The 25,501-nt window shown below is 53.0% G+C and overlaps 1 protein-coding gene across 1 annotated transcript in view; it reads right to left on the reverse strand.

Moving 5' to 3' along the window:
- Positions 1–1,955: 1,955 nt before the first annotated feature.
- Positions 1,956–25,501, reverse strand: part of PDGFRB (platelet derived growth factor receptor beta) — a 31,575-nt gene continuing 8,029 nt past the window's right edge. Inside the window, exons 2-23 of the mRNA XM_053956721.1 lie at positions 20,313–20,389; positions 19,009–19,305; positions 18,306–18,575; positions 17,902–18,029; positions 17,427–17,601; positions 16,662–16,854; positions 16,342–16,457; positions 15,682–15,808; positions 15,315–15,526; positions 14,601–14,695; positions 14,210–14,342; positions 13,727–13,831; positions 13,526–13,636; positions 13,021–13,174; positions 12,025–12,191; positions 11,666–11,784; positions 10,436–10,558; positions 8,921–9,032; positions 8,538–8,637; positions 8,320–8,425; positions 7,596–7,834; positions 1,956–7,109 (exon numbers count right to left, since the gene is read on the reverse strand). Of these exons, the coding sequence (XP_053812696.1) occupies positions 6,959–7,109; positions 7,596–7,834; positions 8,320–8,425; positions 8,538–8,637; positions 8,921–9,032; positions 10,436–10,558; positions 11,666–11,784; positions 12,025–12,191; positions 13,021–13,174; positions 13,526–13,636; positions 13,727–13,831; positions 14,210–14,342; positions 14,601–14,695; positions 15,315–15,526; positions 15,682–15,808; positions 16,342–16,457; positions 16,662–16,854; positions 17,427–17,601; positions 17,902–18,029; positions 18,306–18,575; positions 19,009–19,305; positions 20,313–20,361 (3,282 nt within the window). The 5' untranslated portion in view covers positions 20,362–20,389 and the 3' untranslated portion in view covers positions 1,956–6,958. The remainder of the gene's footprint in view (positions 7,110–7,595; positions 7,835–8,319; positions 8,426–8,537; positions 8,638–8,920; positions 9,033–10,435; positions 10,559–11,665; positions 11,785–12,024; positions 12,192–13,020; positions 13,175–13,525; positions 13,637–13,726; positions 13,832–14,209; positions 14,343–14,600; positions 14,696–15,314; positions 15,527–15,681; positions 15,809–16,341; positions 16,458–16,661; positions 16,855–17,426; positions 17,602–17,901; positions 18,030–18,305; positions 18,576–19,008; positions 19,306–20,312; positions 20,390–25,501) is intronic.

Raw genomic sequence — 25,501 nt, forward strand, 5'->3', positions numbered from 1 at the left:
CTGGGACAAGCCTGGGGCCTCTCCCCCTTTTGTGTCCCTCTCTTCCTCCTGCTCCCCAAATCTTATGTGCAAGCAGCAGCTCAGCCATAGGAGTGCTGCTGGAACTCAGGTGCCCAGGCAGCTCTGAGCACAGGGGAGGGATGCTCTCAGAGAAGCTGCAACCTTACTTTGAACAGCTTGAAGCCCAGGAATATCTGTGGAGGCCCTGATGGTTGTGAAAGATGGGATGAGACTTGCTCAGTGCCTGGTAGACTGGCTGGGGAAGGGGGAATGGAGGCTGCTGTGAGCCCTGGCTGGGAGCTCAGTTGTTTCCCAGGCTGGGAGCCCTGTGGGACCCCAGCACTGAGCACAGCTGGCCATGGTGCCATGCCTGCCTGAACTGGCCTGCAGCAGTTTGGGGACACATGTGGAACACCTGTGTCCTGTTGGCACTGAGCTGTTGGTACCCCACAGCTCCAGGGTTTGTCACTGCAGGTTCTCTGCCTGCCTGAGCTCCTCCATGGGGTGTCTGTCTCATCATTGGAGAGGAGACTTGTTTTGTGGTGGTGGAAATGCCCTGCTGGGCATTTCCTCATGTTGGTCTGCTCATTTCCAGCCCCAGGACCCCACTCCAGCACATCCTGACATGCAAAAGGTAGGGATCAGTGAGAGCCTGCAGGGTTCAGGGCTGAGGTCTGTCAATTCCCCCTCTCTGCTTCCCCCAGGCCTTTAATGCAGCCTCTCTGGACAAAAGGGGATTCTTTTTCTCCCTGCTGATTCAGCTCCTGGAGAAAAATGCCCTGACTGAGCCATGCCAGGTGACTCAGAGCATATCTGGGGAGAATCAGCCTGAGCTGGTCAGGGAGGCTGCAAACCTCCCCTCTGGAAAAATGAGCAAAGGCAGGAACCCAGGACAGGCTGTGCTGGAAAGGGGAGCCTTGCTGGAACTTGGACCTGCTTGCTGCTGCACTCCATGCCTTGGACCTCTGGGTACACAGGGAGTGTCCAGGAGCTGAGGGAGGCACAACTGTTGCCAGTGGGGGCTTCATCATGTAGCCAGAAAACAGGGTCAACACCGATATGATTTAACCAAAAACCTCTCTTTGCAGCAACCTTGGGCTTTCCAAGCACGTGGCTCAGAGCAGGTGCAAACATCTCTGCTCTGCAGCATGAGATGGATTTTGGAGGAGCAGTTAAATTTGAGCTAGAGAGAGGAGAAAACTTTGGGCAAGACTCACAAGGTGCCTGTCTCTCATGTGGCTGGGGGACCTCAGTGACTCTGGAAAGGTGACTGGGGAAAGGTGATAGGAGCAGAGTGACACGTGGATCTGAAGGAGTGGTGGTGTAGGGAGCCAGGATTCTGGAGGTGCAACTTTTGAGGATATCAGCAAATTCCTCATTCTAGAGGGAAGGGAAGAGAGCTGGGCATGGGGAGCCCTGTGTGCTGCAGTGTGGCTCCTGCTGGTGCCCTGCCCTATTGCTGTCTCCAGGCCCTCCCAGGGCCCTGAGCTGTTAAACTACAGGGAAAAATCAGTGCTGTGGTGTCTGGCATCTCCTTCAGCCCAGCCACTGTTCAGTTTGTCATTTCTCCTGCATCCCCACCCGGATCTGAGCACAGACCCAACAATGCTCCAAGGGGCAAGTCCTTAGCAGGGAGTGCTGGCCCAGACTCCAGGTAGTGGGGATACACATGGGAACAATTCCTGGTATCCTTCCCTCTACCCACATGACCCACAAGCTGCACAGTCACCAGAGATGGGGCAGATCCTGCCCTTTTTCCTTACCCTGTCTCTGGGCTCAGCTGCTCCTTGCAGTGCTCTCCCTGCCTGGCTCCCAGCTTGGCTTTCACTAAGTGCTGGGGTCATGCACAGCGTATTAACATGCTTAGCCTTCACCCACCACAGGGTTAAGCTGTATTGCCAGCCCCATCTGAGTGGGAGCAACCAAAAGCAGGCAAATAAAGGAAGAGATGGGACTTTGCAAAATGAAAAACACCTTTATTTTTAAACTCTTTCTTTAAAAATGTATTTGTAAAAGTTTACAGCATAAAAATAATATCTCATGGCTATAAATGTGACATAGTACAAATCCTACAAATACAACTGTAAACCTAGAAAAGTGTTAACTCTTTGGTACCTTAGTCTGAACTCTGTTTTTTCCTTTGCCCTCATGCTGATTTTGACAGAGAGCATGGAGATAGGTGCTGCTGCTGTTCAGAAGGGCTGCAGAGAAACAGTGTGATGCCAGCAAGCCAGCACAGCAGATGGGGAGAGGGCACACTTTGGGCAAGATTTGCTGTTCTGGTGCAATCAGTCCATGAAGGAGGAAAGAAGAGGAATGATGGGACACTGCAGGCCTCCCAGCACAAGCTGCCTTCCCTGCCTCCTCCCACCCCAGGCAAGAGTCATCTCTCCAAAGTGCTCCTGGAGCAGTTCCCCTGCCTTTGCCAGCTAGATCCACCTTGGCATTTCCCAGAGGCCTCAGGTCTCCAGGTGAAACATGGGAATTATGCTGGTAGCCCAGCAACCCGTGTGCTGGCCTATGAAAACTTATTCTTAGCAATATCTGGCCTGCTCTGGGCAAGTCCTGCAGATGGCACGGTGCCTCCACTGTTACAGTCAGCACTGGCCACTCGGCACCCAGGCAGGGCTGGGATCTGCTGCAGGAATCGCCTGTGTGGCCCTGGAGCTGCCCAGTGCTCCGGGAGGACCTGCAGCTGCCCTGGCTGCTCTCTGCCTGGCAACCACCCCAGGCAAGGGATGCCAAAAGGTTACTGAGGGCTACCAAAGGGCAACCTCTGTGCTCTCCAAGTGGGAGCACAACCAGGCTGCATCCAGGCTCCCTGACCATCCTGGAACCTGAGCTAAGCATCGAGCCCAACCACGGCTCTTCCTCGCACGTGTGTGTTGGAACAAGGGGTTTGTCTCCTTAGCATTCTGTGAAATCCCCTTCTCCAGATCTGCCAGCTCTGCACAGACCTTGGGCTTCCTCACAGGCAAGCCCTGCGTGCTCGGTGCCCTCTGTTTGTGGTGCTGCTCCCCCTCAGCCCAGAGCCCTGTCTGGGAAGAAAGAGAAGAGCTGCTTCTCACTTCTGGCTGACTTCCCCTGGCTGCACATCTGCACTGCACTTCTGCCCCCATCCCCATGGGACCCTGTCACAGTCCCGTTGGCAGGTGAACAGAGACAATTGAGTTACAAGTAAAGTCCGCTGTGCTCTAGATTTAACACAACACAAACAAACACTAAACGTGACACTCGCGCTTAAGAAAATAACACACTCAAACTGAGAAGGACAAAAGGATTAAAACCTGTGCACACATCAGTCTGAGGAACACCTTAAATGTGAAAAGAGACACCAGAGTGCTGCATTAGTTTCTGGGATACATGTATGAAATAGTGACTGGCAGTAGGATTATGCATATACTGGTTCTGATAACAATGTAACAGCTGTAGAGTAAAATATAATCTACAAATAAAAAGATATTGCACTAGAGATGGGCCCAAGCCGAGGCATGTGTTCCTTCATGGGGGGCTCAGTTTGGGTCCACCTCTAAACACAAAAACACACCCAAACAAAAATACTGATTATCAAAACAGAAAACCCAGTGGGACCAGTTCCCTTCAGAGTCTCACTGGAGAAATTATGGCTACAAAACTGATGGGCCCAGAACAGCCAAACAATTCTCCTGGCCCTCACCTGCCAGGCCATGCAGGAATGGAATGTTGGCAGCAGAGAGAGAGGGAGTTTGGGGCTGGATCTGTCATTCCCAGCTCTGCCAAGCCCTCTCTTGGAGGGATGCTTAGCAAAATACGTTGGCTTTGTCCAGCTGCCAGCTTGTCCCTGGCTGAGAAAGTCTGGTCATTGCAACTTGCTAAAGGTGCTGTGAAAGGTTGAGTAAGGACAAGAAAATACCACAAAGTGCAAGACTCAGCCCTTAAAATCACGGGCCAAGGGCAAGTATTTGGTCATATTCCTCTGGAGTGCAGAATGGTGCCATTTTGCAGAGTCTGGTGTACCTACTTTAAGAAGGAATAGGGAGGTGGAAGTAGCATCCCATCAGCAGTCAGAACAGATTTTGATGCAAATAATAATTGCAGTAATTCTACAAAAGGGACAAAATGCAATAGGCATTCAAATGTAGCTAATGCCCAGCTAATAGGACAGGATACCTGAGCTCCCCCAGCAGGGAGCTGTCCCCTTTCAGGACTGTGGAAACTATTTGATAGTGGGAAATTAGTAACATAATTAGCAATTTAATCTGTACAAGATGAAGTTTAGAACAGGATTTTTGAAATAAGCAAATGGCCAAAGGGAAAGTGAGAAGGTGTTAATTGATGGGGAAATCTTTGGGCTAGAGGGAGGTAGTAAAAGTAGCTTTCTCAGATTGTTCTTGTTGCTAGAAGTATCTAATACTTTTATTAGTCAGTCCAGCCCAAAAATAACAGTTTGTTAACAAAATTTGCTGATGACCCAATGTCTGGAACAACAGGGAGTAGCTTGGTTAGTAATGCTGGAAGTGTAGAAAGACATAGGTGCCTAGATTGGTCAGAGGATGACTCCAAGCTCTCAGTATGTTGTGGCTGGGAAAAAGCCAATATTATCCAAAGCTACACCAGGCAAGTCGAGACCAGCACAGGCCAGAACTGTTAATGCCCTGTGTGAGGTCTAGGTTTGACCTCACCTGGAGTACTGGGTACTTCTGGTCACCTTTGATAGAGAAGGATGAATTTAAAATGGAGCTGGTGCAGACAGGGGCAGTTAGGATAATCTGATGTTCCATCCTATGTGCTCAAGTTGCAGTGACACAGATCCTACCAAGCACCTTACATGTTACAAAAAAAAAAATCAAGTGATCTGACCCAAAGGATCTCATAAATTACTGCTTGTCTGCAGTGAGGATTATTTAATGAATTGTGGCCATAGGAGATGGCTCCTTCATTACAAGCAGGAGGAACAGAGGACGGAAAAACAGTTGTCATTCACAGTATGTTTCCTATGGATGGTGGGGAATCTGACCACATAGGCTGAAAATATCCTCTGCTGGCTGCCAAAAAAAGTGCTATTTCTTATGTTCACATTTTACCAAGGACATCAGCCCACAAAACACCTACTCCTCCTTTAGCTGCATAAATGGCAGAACTAGAGTGGTAGAAAACTTTAAACAGAAGCTGTTTTGCTGGGGATTTCTGACAGAAGTTCCATATTTTGAAAAAAAAAATTTAAATTCGCAGTGGCTCTGAGGTGGCAGAAGCCCAGCAAGATGCTGATTGAATTTCTGATTTTGTAAACCTGCCTGTGCAGTTCCTGTAGGATGCACAGAGAGATGTGCATGAGTAGGGCAATGAAGAGTTAATGGGAGCAGGGGACATGCAGTGAACAGACCTCTGTGTGAAGTGAAACTCATTTCAGAGAAAAACCTGCTGTCTTCTGTGGTGTCAGCCATGCAGGTTTGGGGGTCCAGCTTTCGTCTCTGCAGAGGTGGGGTTCACAACTGATTTCCAAATCCTGGTGTTCCTCCTGCTTTGAGTCTGCTCATTCAAGTGCCAGCTGAGAGCACAAGAAGCCCCTGACCCATCTGTGAGAAGTGGGGAACGAGGTGAGAAGCAGGGGGGAGGTCCGGGCCCGTTAATTTTCAAAATACTCTCCAAGAGAGAGGAATCCTCCCCGATTCCTCTTGCCCTGCTTGGTTCCCTGTGACATTTCATAGCCCTGGCGGGCTGCAAGTGGCTCTGCCTGACCCCAGAAGGTGGCAGGGCATGAGATACAGTTCAGCTGTAACCAAGGAGCTTCCCAGCCTCTCTCCCTCTCTTTCTTTGGAGCTATCCCTGGGTTGGTGTTCTGGAATCCTTAGTTCTGCCCATAATCTTGCTGTGACTCAGGAGGGAATGGTAAGCCTTTCCATCCTGAGAAAGGGTGTTTGGGTGAACAGTTTATCAAAGGTGAGCCTTTGCTTCCCAAAGATAAGGCACAAGGATTCTGCAGCTGGCGTGGTTATATGATTTCCCAGCAGATGTGCTGGGTGTAGTGGCAGTAGATTAATGAATAACCATATTGCTTCCTTATACTGGCCCTGGCTAGTGGATTAATATATTTGTTCCCTTTAAATCTTCAATGGAGAATAATTAGCTTAGTGTCCACACAGACAACACGAACAACAGTGACTGCCCTTTCTGCTTCTATAACCAAGTGACTGTGAGGACATTTGGAGCTCCTGGCATGTCCCTGGGGCTCCTGGTGCTATGCTGGGCACAAAAGGGTGTGACAGCCTCCAGGTGGATGCAGAGCTGTGCCCCAGAGCTGTAACACCTGTAGTGCTTGTGATGCTCCATCCACCATGGAACGACTGCCAAGAGAGGAAAGAGGCAATTCTGTACCTCCCAGACACTGGCCGGCCTCTTCAGGACTTGGCTGTGCTCGGAGGAGACTCCAATGTACTCCTGACCTCCAGCAGTGGAAGGTTGGTGTTGCAGGTTCTCTACACCCCAGCAATGGGCTCCAGGTGGATTATCTGTCCCAGTGGCATTTCACAGAACCACGGTGTGGCTGGTGCCGAGACCATCAGAGAAGTGCTGGTGCAGAGGAGACGAAACTCTGTGCCATGGAGGAGGAAGAGGCTGGAGTATCATCTTAGCAATGCAGAAGGTGGCGTCTCGTGGAGATCCAACCATGTCTTCCACTTGAAAAGATGTTGGTCTGTGAGATGTCTCCCTCCTGCAGTGGTTTGATCACTGAGGAGGATGTGGCAGTGATCTAGAGGTTTCTGGCACTGAGCCACCTCTTTTTAAGGGGGGAAGGGGATGGCAATGGGGAAAAGTCTTTAATTCCCCAGCCAGCACTGGGAGACAGGAGGGAAGGAGGAATGCTGGGACAGGAGGGGATGTCCTGATGTACAAGCACGAGCATGGCTCTCTGTGACATCTGGGTCAGCCCCCTCAGCTGGCCTCTCCGTAAGGAGATGCAAAGTCAGCCCAGCTCTGACTACAGGAAACTCTCCTCCACCTCTTGGTGTCCTGTGGTTGGCTCCTGGCAGCCTGGGTGTGGGTCAGATTCCTGCTCCTCATCCTGCTGGAGGCCCAGAGGGCTGTCACAGGATATTGTAGATGATGTGTTGGCTTCATTCAGCATAGAGCTGAAGGGAGACAAGAGGGAGAGAGAAATGAGTGTCTTGTCCCATGTCTCCTGGTGGGAGAGGATTCCCAGAAACTGAGAAGTGTTTTGAGTTCCCAGCAGCCCCACTCTATCTGAGTAGCTTCCCCCAGTGGAACAGACCATATCAGGTGGGTCTATTCAGCCTTCAAACACAACACGTGGCTGGTTGGGTTCTACAGAATGTGGTTCCCTGCGTGCTCTCCTCCCTGTGAGCGGGGGTGCTTGAGCTCAGCTGTGCTGGCTGATTGTGCCCTCTTAGCTCATGTCCCAGCTCCTCTGGTTCATCCATCCTTGTGGGCTCATGCAGGTCACAGCACCTCAGACGGGGTGACACTGCCCTCCTTGTCTCCCAGTATATCCACCCCCCGTCTGTGCCTCTACAGAGCATCCCCATTTTCTCTTGAGGTCTCTGTTTCAGATTTGGACAGCTGGGGGAAAGGACAACACTCAGAAGCAATGTTTTTACCTGGCCCGGCTGATGGAGGCCTCCTGAGGGAGGTCACAGTTTGCCTCAGGTTTGGGGTCGGGAAGAGGGATGATATAATCGTTCTCGCCCCCGTTCTGGTGCACGGCTGTGTAGAGGATGTTGCTGGTGGGGGAGCTGGCAGCAAGGCGGGCGTTGTTCAGCACAGGAATTGTGGGTCTTGTGCGGACAACAGCGGGGTGGTCACTCTTCATGAACTCTTCATCCACCTGCTGGTACCTCTGCTCTCACAGGGCAGGTGACCAAAGAAAGGGAAAGGTCTTGTGAGTGGGGAGGATGCACTTGTGCCGTGTTTCCTTTTTCTGCCTGCCAGGGTTTTCCTAGAGGGGCTGGCATCTTCTAGCTGGGTTCAGCTGCCCTTACTCTAACAAAGATAGGCCATGAACCTTTCCTAAGGGAGAGATCAGTGGCACAACTTCACAGCTCCAAAATACCACACGGCTGGAGGCAGGATTTTGATCCCTGCCAGTTCTGATTCCTGCAGTTGCTGAGTTACCAGCTGCCTGTCTGGCAACGCAGTCATCTTAGCAATGTCCCTGGGATGCCCAAACCACCTTCACTGGCTGCTCCAACTACTGCAGCCTTGGTCACAGCAAAATCCTCTGGCACTGCAGCACTAAACACTGGCCTCCAAAGCCTGACTGAGAGCCCTCACCAAGGCACTGACCCTCTTGTGTCCCTCCAGCACAGGGTCCTTTGGACGTACCTTCCTGTAGCAATCCACCAGGAGGTTTCCCATAAGCACCACCAGCTGTGAGAAGGACGGCCTGATCTCAAACTTCTCCTCCCAGCACTTCTGCATGATGTTGTAGCTGCCAAGAGGGAAGGGAGAGCACTGAGTTAGCAGGTGAGGAAAACAGGTAGAAATGCTTCTACCTAGCGTGTAGAGCACATCCAGGGCAAACACACGTTGACAGCACTTACATCTCATCAGAGGCATGGGTGGGTTTGGACATCCGATAGCCACGTTTGATGGCGTTGTAGAACTGCTCATTCATAGGCAGCTCAGGGTATGGAGTCCCTCCTGGGGGTAAAGGGAGAGCAGGAATTAGGCTGCAGGATTGCCTGCCACTCTCCAGACAACATACATTTCACACCAAGGTTTTCTTATTTCTTTACCTTTCTTGTTTCATTTCACTTCCAAATGCAATGTGAGCATGGGGAAGAAGGAGACAGGGAATGAAGTGCTACTCTGACTGGTAAATTAGGGACTTGCAGGTTAGAAATGCATTTTTATTGTTTTTGAAGGCATCCTGCTAACGTGTTATCAGAACTACAGACACCACCATGATCTCCAGAACACTCACCTAGAGTGAATATTTCCCAAAGAAGAATCCCAAAAGACCACACATCACTCAGGGTAGTGTAGAGGTTGTTGAAGATGCTCTCTGGAGCCATCCACTTAAGAGGCAAGAAGGTCTAAGAGAGAATCAAAAATGAAACAAGAAGAGAGTCAGCTGCATCCCCACTTGTTTCAACAGATAAGAGCCTGACACCCAAATTACAAGCAAAGAAGACCCTTCAGATCTGCCTGTGAGTCCAACACATCTGTTGACATCTGCTGTCAGTTGGTTCTGGGAGGGACCAGTTGCCTTTCTTTGTGCAGAACAGACCCAGCAGGCAGGAGGAAAGAATGGTTGTGCTGTGTCCATTTCCATCACAGCCTGCCGTGATGAATGCACACATGTCACAGTGTGTGTTGTCTGCTCCCTCACTCTTGAGGAGGACACTGACTTGCACAACCTGACCAAAGACTCCCAAAGAAAGTCCAGGCCTATCTGACTTTGGAGACCTGAGACCAGGCTGGAGGAGGCTATGGGATGACCAGAAAAGAGCCAAAGGATACATCCATCTTATTTTCTGTTCTTTACTCCTGCAGAGTAATAAAAAAGAAAGCCTCACTTGGCCAGCTTGTAGGCAGCTCTGGCTGCTGCTCCTGGGATTTGCTTGCACAATGAATATACCAAAATAATCTCCAGGAAGGATTGCAAAGGGGCTCAGTTTCATTTCCCATTTTAAACAGGAAATCAGCTATGTCAAGGCTGGACTGAAAACCCCAACCCCTCTGGGGGAGGGTCCCCCTGACCAAGCTCTGAGTACCTGTTTGACAGGACATGGGAGAAAACATGAGAGAACTTTGCAGATTAGATAAAGATTGGGGATTAAGACACCTGTCTCCATTCTCAGCCTCAGATTCTCTGGTAATTACATGGCCTGCTTTGCTTAGAATTGGAGATTCACAAATGCCTCATGGCTGGAGTGGATAGGCTGTTTTCAAATCACAGAGAAATGCTTTCTGGCAAAGCTCAATTACAGCCTTATCCTCTCCTGCATTGCAAGATTGGAGACATCTCTCTGGAAAGTAGCTGCTTGCAAGAAGAGACTTCTTCTTAACTTGTGGTCTAGTGGTTAGAGCAGAATGCTGTGAATCTCTTCCCAGAGTGGTCAGTGAGTCACTACAGCCCTACCAAGCTGCCTTACCTTGCTCTCCTCCTGCCTCAAGCTCAGGACCACACTCAGTGCTGGCAGGATGCAGCACTGCTGCCGTGGTCAGGACAGTGTACAGGGGACAATCCTGAGTTTTGCTACTTCAGGTTCTTCTGTAAAGAGCCAGGAGATGTGGGCAAGCAATTCTGCTACTTGCCAGTGTGCAGAGCAAACAAAGTGACGGATGGTTGGCTGTTGACATCATCTCCTGGGAGTCCTGCCCTGTCACCACCTCTGGGCACACAGATGGACAGGTGGCTCACAGAGGAACTATGTAGGGGCTGCCTGGCCCAGAGCCCTGGGAAGAAGGAGCTTGCAAGGCTCCTGGTACTCACACTGCCTTTGGAGATATAGTTGGAATCCCTCATGATGTCCCTCGCCAGGCCAAAGTCACAGATCTTCACCAGCTTCCCCTCACAGATGAGGACATTCCTGGCAGCCAGGTCACGGTGCACACACTGCAGGGGGGAGACAGAGCACTGTCACTCTGAGGGGCCTTCACACAGCCTGAGAACACAGCCCAGCTCCAGCACCAGCCCACTCCTGGGGCTGCAGGGACAGGAGTCACCTCACATCATTTCAGGCGTCCCCTTCACCTCTAGGGACAATCATGGCTTGATCACTAGCAGAGCTACCACATTTTTGCTGTTTGCCTGGACTGCTTCCTCCATGAGAGCATCAGCCGTGCAGACCCAGCAGGGGAAACCTGAACAACCCAGCAGAGAGGAGATTGCCAGGGCTGGACCCAGCAAAGGGACTTGGTGGGCTGGAAGGAGGGGGTGTCTCCATCTCTGTTTGGACAATCCAACCCAGCAGCCTGAAGACATCAGAGTTACACCAGCTTGGCTTGTGTCTCCTAGTTTGCCAGCACGTTGGATGTTTTCCATATGAGCAGCCCTGACATTTGCTGTGGGAGTACTGACCATGCACTTTTAGGGATCAGACCGTCTGGCTGGGGGCACAGAGCCAGGAATTTCTCTCTGCATTGATGCCATTGATGCCTTCTGTTAGCTCTGCCCTGTGTGATGCTTCACACAATCCAGCTATATTACTGCCTGCCCTGGGCTAAGCCAGACCTTAGGAAATCCCAGAGCCTAGTCTTCCACTGTGGCTTAATTTCCACTAAACAAGCACTTCTGATGAGTCCTGGGGTGCTCAGAGCATGCAGTGCAATAAGGGTGTCTAGGAAGAGTAGTTGCTTGCTGCAGAGTGCCTTGTGCTTTAGCTCCCTGTATGCTATTTGGTCACCCCAGTAAACAGGGATGATATAATGCCACAGCTGTGCTGAACACGGCTCAGGAGGAGCACAGAGTCAGGGAATTTGAGGTCTGAAGCTCAGTGTGAGCCAGGGTTAGCTGTCACATGCAAATATAGTCATGCTGATCTCCAGGACTGTGTTTCCAAAGGGAAGTGGTCAGCAGCTCTTCAATTGCACGGCCACTTATCCCACAAGGAGTTTGGCACGGACCGAGGGACAGTGGGAGGAAGCTGACCACAGGACATTGCAGAAAACACACTGCTGGCCACCACCACTACAGACTCCACAGACCAGCCAGCATACGTACATTTTTGGAAGCCAGGAACTCCATCCCATTGGCCACCTGGAAGCTGAAGCCCACCAAGTCCATGTAGCTGAGGAGCGGAGACTCATTTATCAGTGTCACCCGGTCTGTCCTTTCAGGAGCTGGAGGGTAAGCAGAGATGGATGTTGGTGTTACCCAGCACACTGGTGAGCCTCCCAGTAGTGGAAGGACACACTGGGGAATGCTCTCCCTCCAGCAACAAAGGGACACAGCTGGGAGCTCTCATTGTGAGGACATCTACCACTGCTTCTGGACAAGTCCCAAAAGTGGCCTTTGCAAGCAAAGGCATCCAGCACCCAAAGCACAAGCACCTCTCCCTCCCACCGTGGCCAAGCTGTTACCTGAGGGGGAGTAGCTGTCCAGCTCATAGGGGGTGCCATAGTTAGAGGACTCGATGTCAGCGTACTTGACTTCACCCTTCATGTCAGACATGGGCACATAGTCCAGGGAGTCGTCCTTGCTCATGTCCATGTAGCCCCCGTCACTCTCGACAGACATGGAGAGGTGGCTGTGGGGGGAAGAAAAGAGGCTGTTCAGGTCCAGAGGAGAGGAGGAGACATGAGGGTTGGAGGCAATAATTTGTGAGTCTGAAATTCCCAAACCCTCAGCCCCAGCACTGAAATGTCCCACACAGCTGGGAAAGAAGCCCTGCATCATGGATGAAGTGGTGTGCAAATGGCATAGTGCTTAAGAAGATCTCAGCTGCCTTCAGGCAGAAAGGGCAGGGGGGAGCTGTGACACTGCTCTATTTTAATATTGTTTTGGTGTGTTGGAAGGAAATGCTGCTCTCTGACTTTCCAGGGGAACATTTCTCTGCGCTGCCGTGCCTGCATCCCTTACAGCTGGCAACCAGATAAAGGACCATTTCTCTTTCCTTGTGACACCTCTTGTGCAATTGCCCTCCTTGTAGCTCTTCTTCTTTAGGCTCGGTAGCAACTCAACCTGCCCTGAAAATGCAGACCTGAGATCTCCAGTGGTTAAGACATGCTGGAAAACCCCCTGTCTCTGTACTAGTGCATGGCTATGGTTATGCAAATAAAGTTAATGATGCCAGGAAATATTCCCAACTGGCACGGAGCAGCTGGCATGTGTGCTAGCAAACTCAGGCTCCAGTTTGCTAACTCCTCGCTGTCAGGAGCTCCTTGGTGGTCACTGGTTGGCACATGGGCTGGTCTAACAAGGTAACAGAGGAGCCAGCTGTGTCCCAGTACTGGGCCAGTGTTTATTTCACTGCTCTGGAGAAATGTAGGATCCTTCCTGGGAGTACCAGCCTCCCTACCTAATGGGGCTAGGATGGGGCAGGCACCAAGGAGGAGGAGAGAGCTGCTTTCCTGTACCTGTGCACATGGTCCTCCTTGGGGGTGTTCCCGTAGAGCTCTGCCTCTCGCCGTGCCTTCTCCCCGTAGGACTGCAGGAAGGTGTGCTTGTTGCGGTGCAGGTAATCCACCAGGTCCCCGTAGCGGCAGTACTCGGTGATGATGTAGATGGGTCCTGGTGGGACAGAACACCTGCATCAGCCCTGCCTTGGCCACCGTGAATTTCATTGCACAAGGATATTACCAGTCTACAGGGTGTCTAGGCAGGGCCAAAGGGAAAGGCCAGCTTTCTGGTACTGAGCAATTTTTGGCATTTGAAATTTGTGTTTGTGGAGGGAGGTGGGGTTAACTGGGCCTTCCCAGTTTTAATCAGGATGGAAGAAAGGTGTTCAGAGTCCCACACGGCTTTCTTAGGAGAACGTTGAATCATTTGGAACCAGAAAACAGGAATTACTCTATCTAAGCACAGTTGTCCTCCTAAGCACAGCCCAGGGAAGCAGAGACAGGGTGCTCAGGGCTCATCTACCTCCTTTGGTGCAGGCCCCCAGCAAGTTGACGATGTTGAGGTGAGGTCCCAGATGGCTCATGATCTTCAGCTCGGACATGAGGGCTTGCTTCTCACTGCTGCGGGCTGTGGCTGTTGGGGAGAGCCAGTGTGAGCAGCAGGGCAAGGAGGGGAGAGTGTGGCACTGATTGGCCTTAGGGTGGGGAAGAGGGGAGAACTCACACTTGAGCATTTTGACTGCCACTTTCATGGTGGACCGTGAATGGCTCAGGCCATGGGCTGTTGCCTCCACCACACGACCAAAGGCACCGGAGCCGAGAGTGCGTCCTGCAAAGAAACAGCCAGGAGGCAAAGTTGGCAACGTTCTAGGGGAGAGGTGAGGAGAGGAGCCTGGAAAATACAAGTTGCTTGTCTGAAACCACACCAGCCTTGCTGCAGTCATGCTGGTGGGCATGGACATGGCCCTGAGCTATGGTGTTTGGGGTTGGGGCTAGTTTCCAGAACTGCCAGCTACAAAGTGGAATAGCCAGGAATAATACAGTGCTGGCCTCCCACCATGGTCCTAGATGATCCCCCTGTTCCAGGACCACATCATATCTGTGTCTATTCTGGGTTGGTCTCTTTTGGAGATCTCAACCCAAAACTTATCACCCCCAGAAAGCCAGGACCTCAGGAATCCATCAGCGGGACCTGCAGAGCCTTTACCTAACACCAGCTTGTCCCTGGGCACCTCCCAGGTGGAGTCATAAGGGAGCTGCATGGGATCCACATAGATGTACTCGTGCCCATCAGAGCTGACTGACTCAATCACCTTCCAGCGGATTTCGTAACGAGGTTTCTGGAAAAGGGAGCAGAGGGAAAAGACACATCTGAGAGGCTGGGAGTCAGAGAGGGTGTGGGAGATGTGTCTGGACTTTGTTAGGGAGCCTTTGGTCCCTACAGCCATTGTCTCATTCCCCATCTTCCCCAGAGATGCCAGGGGCATGCAGGAACTGATGGAGGCCCATAGATCCTGATGCAGCTGGGACATCATCAGGCCCAGCCACCCTAACCTGGGGTACCACTGTGTCAGCCTGGGAGCACTCTCCTCTTTTACCTTCTGCCACAGCACAATCAGGATGATCAGGGAGATCACAGTGAGGACCAGCAAGGCCAGGATGACCGAAATGATGACCACTTTGAACGGCAAGGCTACAAAGATAACAGGGACAGCAGTCAGACTCTTCCACCCCTGCATGGCCTGAGCACCCAGGGAAAGGAGGTGAGAGCAGTGCAGAGAGGTCCTCGTACACTCCTCCCCCTGGCATTGACCCTGAGCTGTTCTCTGGGAAGGGACAGTCTCCTCCTGGGCACACTTTCCCCGCACTTGCAGCCCCCCAGGGATGATGGTTGTTACTGGCTTCTGCCTCAGGAGAGGTTTGGCCACAGGAGGGTGAAAAGATCTAGAGGGGCTGTTTTGCTTGGGGGAGAGCTGTCAGCCCTGGGCCTGGGCTGAGACCATCCTTCCTCATGTTTGGGATGTTCAGCACACGGATGTTCAAGTCCGTGGCACCATCTAGTGACCTGTGGGCTAACAACAAGACACTGGGGACCTGCTCAGGCACTCTTGTCTTGCCTCCCTGGAGAGATGACCCTGCCAGTAATGGGAAGAGCATATCCATGGCCATTGGACATAAGGGCTCCACACTCCAACTGGAAAAATCAACCCAAAGGAAGCTTCATTTGGGGCAGAAGCACCCAGGTTTCCAGGCTGGCGACACAGAAAGATCTGTCTCTCCACTACTGGCTCAAAACTTGTCTCAGCCCTCACCGTGTGGGACCAGAGTGATGTCCTGGGAGTTGGTGCCCAGGAAGTTGTGCACGGTGCACCTGAGGAGCAGGGGCTCGTGCACCCTGTGCAGCTGCAGGGTGCTGTTGACGCGGTACAGCTGCCGCTCCGCGTGGTACGAGGCGTTGGTCTGCACGCCGATCTCGGCCGACTCGTTCCCCAGCAGCCGGGTAGGCTCTCCCTTGGTGCTGCACCTGGTCCAGAGAGGATAAAGGCACCTGAGAGGCAGCAGGGACCGCGCACCACCATGGGATGCCCAGGCGAGTGTGCAGAACGCAATTAAATAGCAGCCTGTTATTCTAATAAATAGAAGTCCAGCTGTTCTCACGGCCTCCATCCCTCCACTCACCATTTGATGTCGCTGCAAGTAGACCAGCTGATCTCTGGCTGGGGCATGCCTTCAGCAGAGCATGTTACAGTCTGCTCCCCACTGCTGGCACTGCTGTTCTCCTTGAGATCCACCACTTTAGCTGGCACTGAAACCAAAAGACAGTGATGGGAGTTAACCTTCCTTTCTGACTGCAGGATGGAAGGGGAACATGATTCCTCTGGGGAATGTGAGTCTACTGTATCCCTGCCATAGCCTAGGGATGAGGTAGGACTCATCATGTCCATTGTGTTTTATTTTTGAAAGGGAACAGCAAAAAGAGTAAGGTTTGAGGGGGTTATGGAGGAGATCTGCCCCCATGTAGCTTGACTGGAGAGCAGAGTGAGCATGGGGGAAAGTCCAGGACATCACAGCTGTACAATCATCTCTACATCTACTACCTTGGGCCAAGCTGATGGTGTCTGTGCTGCCTCCCTGTCCCCCTTGCTCTGAGGCCAAGTGTGAGATATTTCACCCAAGTGTGTTTCTTGCTTGAATGCTCTTTCTTTAAGCAAGACCACTCTCAAGCTGTGGCCATAGGAGTAAGGCCTTCATTCTGAAGGTTCTGCAACAAAGGATGGTGCCACCCCCTTCAGGCTGCTCCTGCTCTCCTCAGCCATGTGTGTGCATGCCCATCCTCACCATTTATCTGCAGATGGAAGGAGAGCTCCTGCTCATCATCCTCATTGGAAGCCCGAATGGTGTAAAATCCTCCTTCTTCCTGCTTCACCCGCACCAGCACCAGAGCTGTCTGGTACCTGGGGAGACACAGTCCCAGAATGATGGCTGTGAGAAGGGCACTGATAATGCTTGGGGGCAACCAGCTCCCACCCACCTGAGGAGTGCTCAAAATCCACTCACAGAAAACTATTCAATCACCAACTGTGCCCAACCAGCAATTTGGAGATTCCTTTGTGAATTACCCCATCTCTGCACCCTGGTGAGGAACGATGGGCCTGTACCTGGTTTCTGACAGGTTCCTGCTGGTGATGGTGAACTCACTGCTGCTCTCCATGGTCAATGTCTTGTTGTTCTTCAGCCACACAATGCTGGGTTGGGGATAAGCCTCCACTTCCACCTGGATAGTGTGGCTCTTGTGGACCTCTGCATAGACCGTGCTGGGCAGGTGGGTGTGGAAGTGCACAAAGCCACGCTCTGAGGCAAGAGGAAGAGGGTGGTCAGAGAGGGGAACAACCCCCTCCCTGGCCCTTTGGATAATCATGGATCTGGAACAAAACTCCCAGAAGTGGTGGGGCAGTTCCAGATCCATCCCTCAAGACCTCAGGCTTATGTCTGAGGGGAGTGTGGCTGCAGAGCCACACTGGAGCAGAGGATCTCACAGGGCAGAAGCATGTGGCTGTTATCTTATGGAGATAATGGAGATGGGACAGTTTCCCTCAAACTACATGAGATCAGGTGCAGATGGAAGACAACATGTCTTCATATCACCTTGGCACTGCACAGCACAGAGGAGCTCTCACCAATACTCTCAAGAGTCTGAAAGGGTCACAAAAGCCATGAAGGGAAATTGGGGATGTTTTGAAGCCAAGAAGTGGGCAGGGGTGACATGGGGTGAGGTTTGGCTCGTTGTCATGGTTAGAGCAGAAGTGAGGAGAGGAGAAAGCTGGAGGCTCTCCTCCCAGAGAGAGGAGAGGGGGTCACTCTAGGACATCCTGCCTGGATGCCCACGCGGTTTGCTGGCTTTGGGCGTGCGGGCAGCAACGCACCGATCACTTGGACGGTGATGTTCTTCCGGTCTGTTTTCTCATGGTAACCCTCGGACACATTGCAGACATAGGTCCCACTGTCCTCCAGTTCTGCATTCTGGATGATGAGGATGGAGCGGATCTCATGAATGGATCCAGGCAGGAAGTCAGTCACTGGCTCCACAGCCTTCCCTGCCTGCAAAATGGGGACAAGAGACGTGGTATGAGGAGCCAAAATCATGTTCTGCCACTGGGCTCACAGGGCGGGGGGGAGAAAGTGGTAGAGGAGCCCAGTCTGGCTGCCACAGGACAAGGAACACACACATCAGAGACCCCTGAGACAGACAGTCTTAATCCAAGCATATCCCCATCAAACCTCCCTGTGTGGCAGCAGCAGCATCCCATAACTTCTATCATGGGATATTGATGAGTGGCATGGCACATCTGGGTGAAGGCTGGAGCTGCTGCCCAGAGCCTGTGGGTGTGGAGCACTCACTTGCTTGCGGGGATAATCCCAGTTGAAGTTGACCAGCTCGTTGCCGCTCACGGTGCACATGACGGTGATGTTTTCTCCCTGGCGCACCATGGTCTGCACTGCGCTGATGGAGACGTTCACAGATGACACTGTGGGAGAGGTGGAAGAGAGGAATGAATTATGAAGGGATAAATGGGCACCCAGTCCATTTAGCCTGGGTGGACTGGTCCACTGGGAACTGTCTTCCCTGAGGGATGGAGCTGACTTGTAGGCAAAACCCATTCTCTAATGGAGACAGGATTAAGTACAGCCTCCAAATTGATCATCACTGAGGAGACAGGGAGAGAGCTTTGGTGCCTCCTGCCACTGGCCTGAAGAAACAGCCACAACAGGTGCGCAGGTGTGCTAAGACAATGTCAGCTCACCCTGGATCCTGTAGACGTAGAAAGTGTCTGAATCCACCTCCTGGTCATCCACAAACGTCCGGCAGAAATAGGTTTTATCCTCAAAGAAGCCTTTAAATCCCTGTTGTGGATCATATGTAGCTGGGATGGGATTCTCCACCTTCTTCTCATAGAGGGTGACCTGCATCTGTGGGTTGGTCACACGGCATGGGATGACAGCCTCTGTGTAGCCCGTGATGAAGATGAAGATCTCTTCAGAGGTGACTGCGGGGAGAAAAACCAGGGAGGGATCTGTGGGAGAGAGGAAACACTGGTTAGAGAACGCTGCTTGGAAGCTGAACCAGGGCTGCTTTGTGTTTCTTCAGGAGTACTCCACCACAGGGCCTTGACTCCGTGCTAGTGGGATGCTTCTTCCCGTCCTTCCCTTGGGAAAGTAGAGCTGCATGTCGTGTGCTTGTCAAATGTCTCCTGGGAGGGTGAAAGAGACCCAGCACCACCGAGCACCACTGGTCCCCACCACTTGTCCCAGCACACCACACTCTCCAGGAGCTGGCACAGCAGAGACATGCCACAGCCAGAGACACCTACCATGAGGGCCCTCCTGCTATTGGAGAAGGGTTTGAAGATTCCAGGTGCTTGGAGACAGAACAGTAAGTCAAAGCCCTTTTTTTCCTGGTTGCTAAACCCCATGGAAACCCATAGGCAAGGACATGCTGTCCCCTACCTGGAACGTAGATGTAGAGGGCTCTCCTCTCTGCTGGCTCTGGAGCCTGCTCAGGGCTGTAGGTGCACGTGTACTCCCCGGTGTGATGGCCTGTCACGTTCCTGAGGGTGAGATTGCTGACAAAGACACCGTCCCTGTGCTCCAGTGAGGCAGCGAGGGGCTGCCCCTCCCGTTCCCAGACCAGCTCTCTGTCCCCGTAGCAAAGGAGGGAGAAGGTGCTGTGGACACTGAGGACCAGCTCAGTGTCTCCGGGTTCGATGTGTGGCCTCCTGTCCCCAAAGGTCACCTCCAGCAGACCTGAGAGAGGGGTGACATGAGACCAAATTGAATTCCTCTGAAATCCACAGAGAAGCACACCTCATGGCAATGTGTTTGCTTTGTGGTGTCAGCCTTTACACTGAAAAATAACTTTCCTGGGTTTGCCTTCCCTACTGTAATCACCACTGACAAACCCACAGTCTCCTCAAAAATGTCCTGCCAGTCCAGACCTTGGTGGGTCACCCTTCATTCCCTGTACCTCCTACAACCCTTACTGGAGGGCAAATCAGACATCACAGCATTTAGCAGTTGTGTTCAATGCAGCCCATGTTGTCTGAGGCAGTATTGGGTAGAGAAGCCCCAAGGAGGATAGGAGGCAATTCCTTGCACTTCTGGCTGCCTGTCCACACAGACAGTGTCAGACAGGACACAGATGAGGCTGAAACAATGACAGTTCACAAGAAAGTGAAAAAGGAATGAAAGCAAAACCTTGCAGGAAATCCTTTGGAAGCAATAGAGCAGGAAAGGTCTTCCTGAATGGTTCTCCACGTCTCTCCCAGCTTCCTTGCTCCACCATTTGCCCAGATGTCCCAATGGGGCTGTGACACACTCCCCTCTGGTGTCCCCACATGTGGGCAGGACAGCTGGGGACAGCTCCAGGGACTTGCAGCAATGTTGAGAACAGCCCAGGTGCAGCCAGGAGCCCTGGTGCCTTGCAGTGGGGGGTTGTTGGATATATGGGATCTGACCAAATCCCTCCTGCTGTGGGGTGTCCAGCTAATGTGGGTTCTCAGGTGTCTGCTAAGGAAGGTGTGAGCACACCTGGCACTGCTGCCCGTGGAAAGGTCTCCTCCTCCCTCCAGGAGGGCACTTCACATCCACCCCACCACGGGACTGAGCCAGCCCATGGATCTGAGCCATTAGCAGGGATAGATGTGCCTGGAGCATGCTGTGCACCCCAGTGCTTCCCCATGGCACTGCCCCTTTCCTCCCCCTCACCCCAAAGGGAGCCCCCAGGGACCCCCCTGCCCAGCCACAGCACTCACCAGTGAGGATGAGGAGCCAGAGACACTTCTTGAGAGTGGGGCACGGCATGCTGGGCTCTGGGCTGGGTGTCTGAGTCCTGCCAGGAGCAAAGCGATATGAGCACAGCGCTCAGCAGAGCAGGGATCCCTCAGCTGTCCTGGGCAGGGGTGCCTGGCCTCACTTCTGCACCTCAGAAACCTTCCATCTCTCCAGTTTTCAGCCTGTCTCTCCTGCGGGAGTGGTGCTCCCCCCTCATGCTGGATCTGCAGTTTCTAAGGCTTCTCCCACTGGTAAACAGGGATTTTGCTGGAGGCTCCAGCAGTTGTGTCAACTTTTGCTCATCTCAGCTGGAAATGCCTCTCCCCCTTGGCAGAGCCCTGTCTTCCTCCCTCCCTCCCTCTGCTTTACCACTTGCCTTTTTTCCTTAGTTTTTCTTCCCTCAGTCATAGTGAGATAAAACTTGCTAGAAAACAGATCCCCTTCCAACCCTCCCACATTGTTTGCTCCTTCCAATGAAATAAAAGAAGCCTTGTCATGGCACTTGGCTGCTGGCTGGGGTTAAACCACAACAAGCCTGAAGAAACTTCACCAAAAAATGAGTTTCTTGTATTTAACTTTTAAATACATAAACTTAAGAGAATATCCATGAGGGTTTTTTTTTTAAGTTTAAAGTCCTTCTAATCAACATTTCTCAAGAAACCTTTTCTACAGAGCTTTTTCAGCCCTCCCTGGTGCAAACCATGAGCCAAAAGAAACGAGGTCAGAGATCCCTAAGAGCAAGGGTCTGTCTCCTGTGTATTGGGGGTGACAGGTACCCCTCCCCATGATGCCTGCAGGGGTGGGAACGACTATTTCTGAAAAGCAAAATGAACACACCGACAAAGAGGAAGAGTAAGGGAAAAGGCTTTCTCTGTGCCTGGGCGAAGTCTGGGGGAAATGAGTTCCCTCGGGAACTCGGGGATGCTCCTGCACAGAGCTGAGCCCCACAGCTCAGCCAGGCTGCAGCCCGGGCTGAGCTCCTGCCCGGCCACTGAGCCACCTCCCAAGGCAGACCCCGAGGCGAAGCCCCCTGCGATGCTGGCAGTGCTCTGGGGAGCTCTTGCCAAGCTCAAGGAGGGCTAGTGGCAATCTGGGCTTGCTGACCCGGCCCCAGGCCCCGTCTCTTACTGAGCTCTCCGCTGCCTCCTGGCCCTGGAGCGGCCTCCCGGTCCGCTTGATGTTAAGGAGGAAATGGTTTTTAAATGACGTGCGCTTGTCAGATGTTTTTATTATTCTCTTGCTTTGGCTCAACAGAAGTCTGATCTACCACAAATCCTTCCAGGTCTCCAGCTTACTCAGCAGCGCCCGTCTCCCTCCTCCCGAAAAAAGCCTCTATAACTCTTTCTCTCTCTTCGTTTGCCAGAGGGGATAAGAGCACTTAGGGCAAGAGAGGGGGGTGGGTAGGATGAAAGGACCGAGGTGAAATTCAGGCTGTAAAATGAATGTGACCTCCCTGCACCCACCCTCGGAGCACCAAGCTGCAGGAGAGAAGGACGGACAATCTAATCTCTGTCCCCCAAGGCAGTGCCATGAGAACAATCACCTTCGTTTCCCCGTTCTCCTTTACAGAGGTGTGTGATTCATCCATTATTCAATGTTCAAGGTCGTAGGGACAACTGGGATCCTCTCCTTCGACCCCTCCCTGCCTGCATGCACAAGCCAGGTTGTATTCACCACCCCAGCCCCCAGATACCTGCCTGGAAGCGGCTAAGATCCTCCCGAGCTCACGCCCAGCTTTTATCTGTGCAGCCCCATGGCTGTCCCTGTCAGTCCTGCTGCAGGCGGCATCTCGGCTGCCCGTCCCCACGCAGACAGCTCCCTGCCTGCACAGTGATCTCTGCAGGACCACCGACGGGCAAACCCTGCCCTGCCGGATCGGGGAGCCGGGCACGGGGGCTGTGTGCTGGTGCTGGGCTAGCAGGGGTGCTGCAGCAGCGAGCAGCGAGAGCCCCGCAGCCTCCGCCTGCCGCCGCTGGCCGCCTGCGCTGTGCTCATAGCTGCTTTTAATAAAGCTGCTGGTTTTGCAGAAAGGCATTTCTCTTGGAGATGCTTCCCAAGCAGAGTGGGAGGGTGGCAACGTCTCGCAAAGAGTGGTGACCTCTCCCTTGTTTGTCTGCTCCGGCCGGGCCGAGAGGCACGCTCAGAGACGCTGGCTGAGCTCTGTCCTGCGGGAGGAGAGGGACAAGCCTGTCCCTCCCTGTCACGGGGACACGTGTGCTTGCTACATGTGGGTGCGCACAAGCATCTCACAAGGGATGCAAATGCACCCAGCTCGCTGCCAGCCTTGAGAGCACTTGTTTCTCTCCTCAATCCCAGCTTTTGTTCTTAGCAGGAACTGTGAGTGCCACTAAGAGTGCCAGACGAGGAGGAGCAATCCCACTCAGTGGTAGAAAAGCAGGCACGCAGATGTTATCCCACCCAGGGACCCAAACACAGGCACCTACACGATGCTCAGCTGCCTTGGGTGATCTCCTCTCACCCCTATGGGTTAGCAGGGTGCCACAGACCCCTCAGTCTCCTACATCCTTCCCACAAGCTGACTATGCTTAAGCCGTGGGATCCTTTGCCTTCACCCATCCAGGCACAATCATGGAGGCCAGGGAGCTCCTGCAGCAATGTCCAGCACCCTTCACTCAGCCCTGCAGCTCCGTGGCAACCTCCCACCGTGCAGAGCCACCAAGGTGCTGTCCCAGCTCTCCATCCCCATGCTACACCCCTCACAATCCTTCCCTCCCCGCCAGCACCGGTACAGACCTTCCCTCTGCCCCTCTCCAGCTCCTCGCTGTGAAGGCAAACCAGTCCTAGCCAGGCTGGGAAAGGAGCCTTTCTCTTGAGCCACACTGTTTATTATTCTAAAGGAGGAATTTGGCTGGGAGAGGAGACAGGAGGTCGGCTGGCTCGCAGGGCAGCAGCGCTGGCTGGGTGACACAGCCCCACACCACATGCAGCCCCACATGCCTGTGGGGTGGCTGTGCTCCCCAGGGGCTCAGGTCTCGGCAGGGCTCAGGTCCCAGGGGCCACACTGGGGCTCGTCCAAGTGCCGTGGGGGAGGCTGGTCCCCGACAGTTGGCACTGTCCCTGCTCGCCCCCACGCTACGCCCAGCGAGGCCAGAGCCAGGCACTGCTGGACTGAGAGTGTCTGGGAGGGTTTGGAGTCCAAACAAGACACAGATACAGGCAACTGTCCCTGACTGGTGCCACAGACACTGCCTGTCCTTATCTCCCCTCTGTAATCACACCAGCCTGGCAGAGCAGAGTGGAGTTTGCAGCAGAGTTGAGGAGAGCTGAGCCAGCCTTGGGGCTGCTGGCTTTCCCAGCTGGCAAAGGAGTATCCCAGGGCTGGCTGAGGTCAGGCACTGCTGGAATCCTGTTTGAGCATCTCTAGCCTTGTGCTCTTGCAGGGGGGTTCTGGGAGATGGAATAAAAGGGCTCACCCCAACATCCCAGAGCAGCTGCAGCACTGAGCACAGGGCTCTGTGATCCCACAGACAGAACACAGAGAGAGGGCCAGAGCAGAGGTCAAACAGCACGGCCAGGGCCATGGCCAGGGCCTCGCCACGCCAGGACCGGGATTCAAGTCTCATGATTCCCCATCTCATGACTACACAGCTTTTCCAGAGCAGCCTGCTCCCTTTTCTCCTGCATCCCAAATCTGATGACAGCTGAGCTTTCTCCTCCGCCTCCTCTCGCAGTCCCTCGCTCGAGCGGCCGGGGGCTGATGCCTCTGTGGCTGATGAACTTGGACAGGAATTTCTGCAGCAGGAGCAGGGCAACGCCCAGGAGTTTGGATACAAGGAAGAGCTGTATCCAGCCTCTGCTGGGGATGGTACTACCTTAATTTAGAGAGCCACCTCTACTACTCCTTGCACCTCAGAGTGCCTTGCTAAGCAGCTCAAGCATCACCAGACCTTACTGACTCATTAATGTTCCCCCACTCCAGACCTCTCTCTTGTTAAAGAATGCTAGTAAGCCTAAAATGCCTTTGCTAATGCCCAAAATATGCTGTGTGGGTTCAATCTTCGCTCTTCTTGGGTAACAAGGCGAGAATTTCCTCTGATTTTGCTCTGTGTGCCCTGCCATACGCTGAGTCCCCTTCCCTCTGCACTTGCTCCCTGCGTGTCTCCCAGCATCCTGGCAGAACACACACTGCAGCCACTGCTGGCACAGCACTGCATGGCACTGCCCAGCCCCAGGCATGGATCATGTGGGACAAGGCCATTTCCAGCCCTGTAAACCTCATAAACCATGGGAGAGAATGGGTTAGGAACACCAAGGATGTCCTCCCAGTCCACGGCTCTCTTCCCAGCACACCTAGACCATGTTTCTTGCCTCTCCACAACCAGTGCCCTGTGCAGAACCAGTGTGTGTGTGGGGTCCCACAAGCACCCCAGAGCTGTGGGAGCTGAGAACCAGCCTGCAGAGCTGGTGCTTAGGGAAAGGGACAGCTCAGCATGCTGGGGAGTGGGGGAGCAGCCACAGCCACCCTGACAGCCACCTTGGCAGGAGCTCTGCTCCCTACAGACCATTAGTCACCAGTAAGGGAATGCACTGTTTGCTGGACATCAGGGTGCACAGCCCCCTCTCAGCAAATTCTATTTTGTATTTCCAGGGGCAATTCCTGCATCCATTGCCCACGTTGCTCTTCTCTCTGGCCATGCTCTCCTTGCCCTCATCGCTGCTCCTGCGGTGTTGGGCAGAGGTGCTGGATGCTGGCCCTGCCCACGAGGACATCTCGTCTGACCAGGAAGGAGCTCTCACACAGCTGCCAATCCTTTCCCTTCCTCTGGATTTCTATTTCTAGCCCCTTTTCTTGCAGGGCTGTGCTTCCAGGCACTCCCACAATGCTTGATGGCTCCGCTGTCCTGCCAAACAGGCAAGGGACATCTGGTGCAAATTAGCGGGAAGTCAAATATACTTTATTTCTTCTCTGTCTAATCACATCTGAGTCATTAAGTGAGATCATGGGTGCCCATATGCAATAAAAAATTCCCTCTATGGATCCCGTGATCAATACCTCTCACAGCCAGGGAGCAAAGGCATTCCTGGCAGGAGGAGGGGGACGCCATCCCCTGCTTTTGAAGGTAAAAGGCTCCCTGAGCAAAGGCTGATGACCCCTGAAACCCAAACCTTGCTTGTCCGGCAGTGAAACTCCTTGGTTTGTCCTGTTTTC

The sequence above is a fragment of the Vidua chalybeata genome, chromosome 15 (genome assembly GCF_026979565.1).
Source record: "Vidua chalybeata isolate OUT-0048 chromosome 15, bVidCha1 merged haplotype, whole genome shotgun sequence".
In the NCBI taxonomy this organism is placed as follows: Eukaryota; Metazoa; Chordata; class Aves; order Passeriformes; family Viduidae; genus Vidua; species Vidua chalybeata.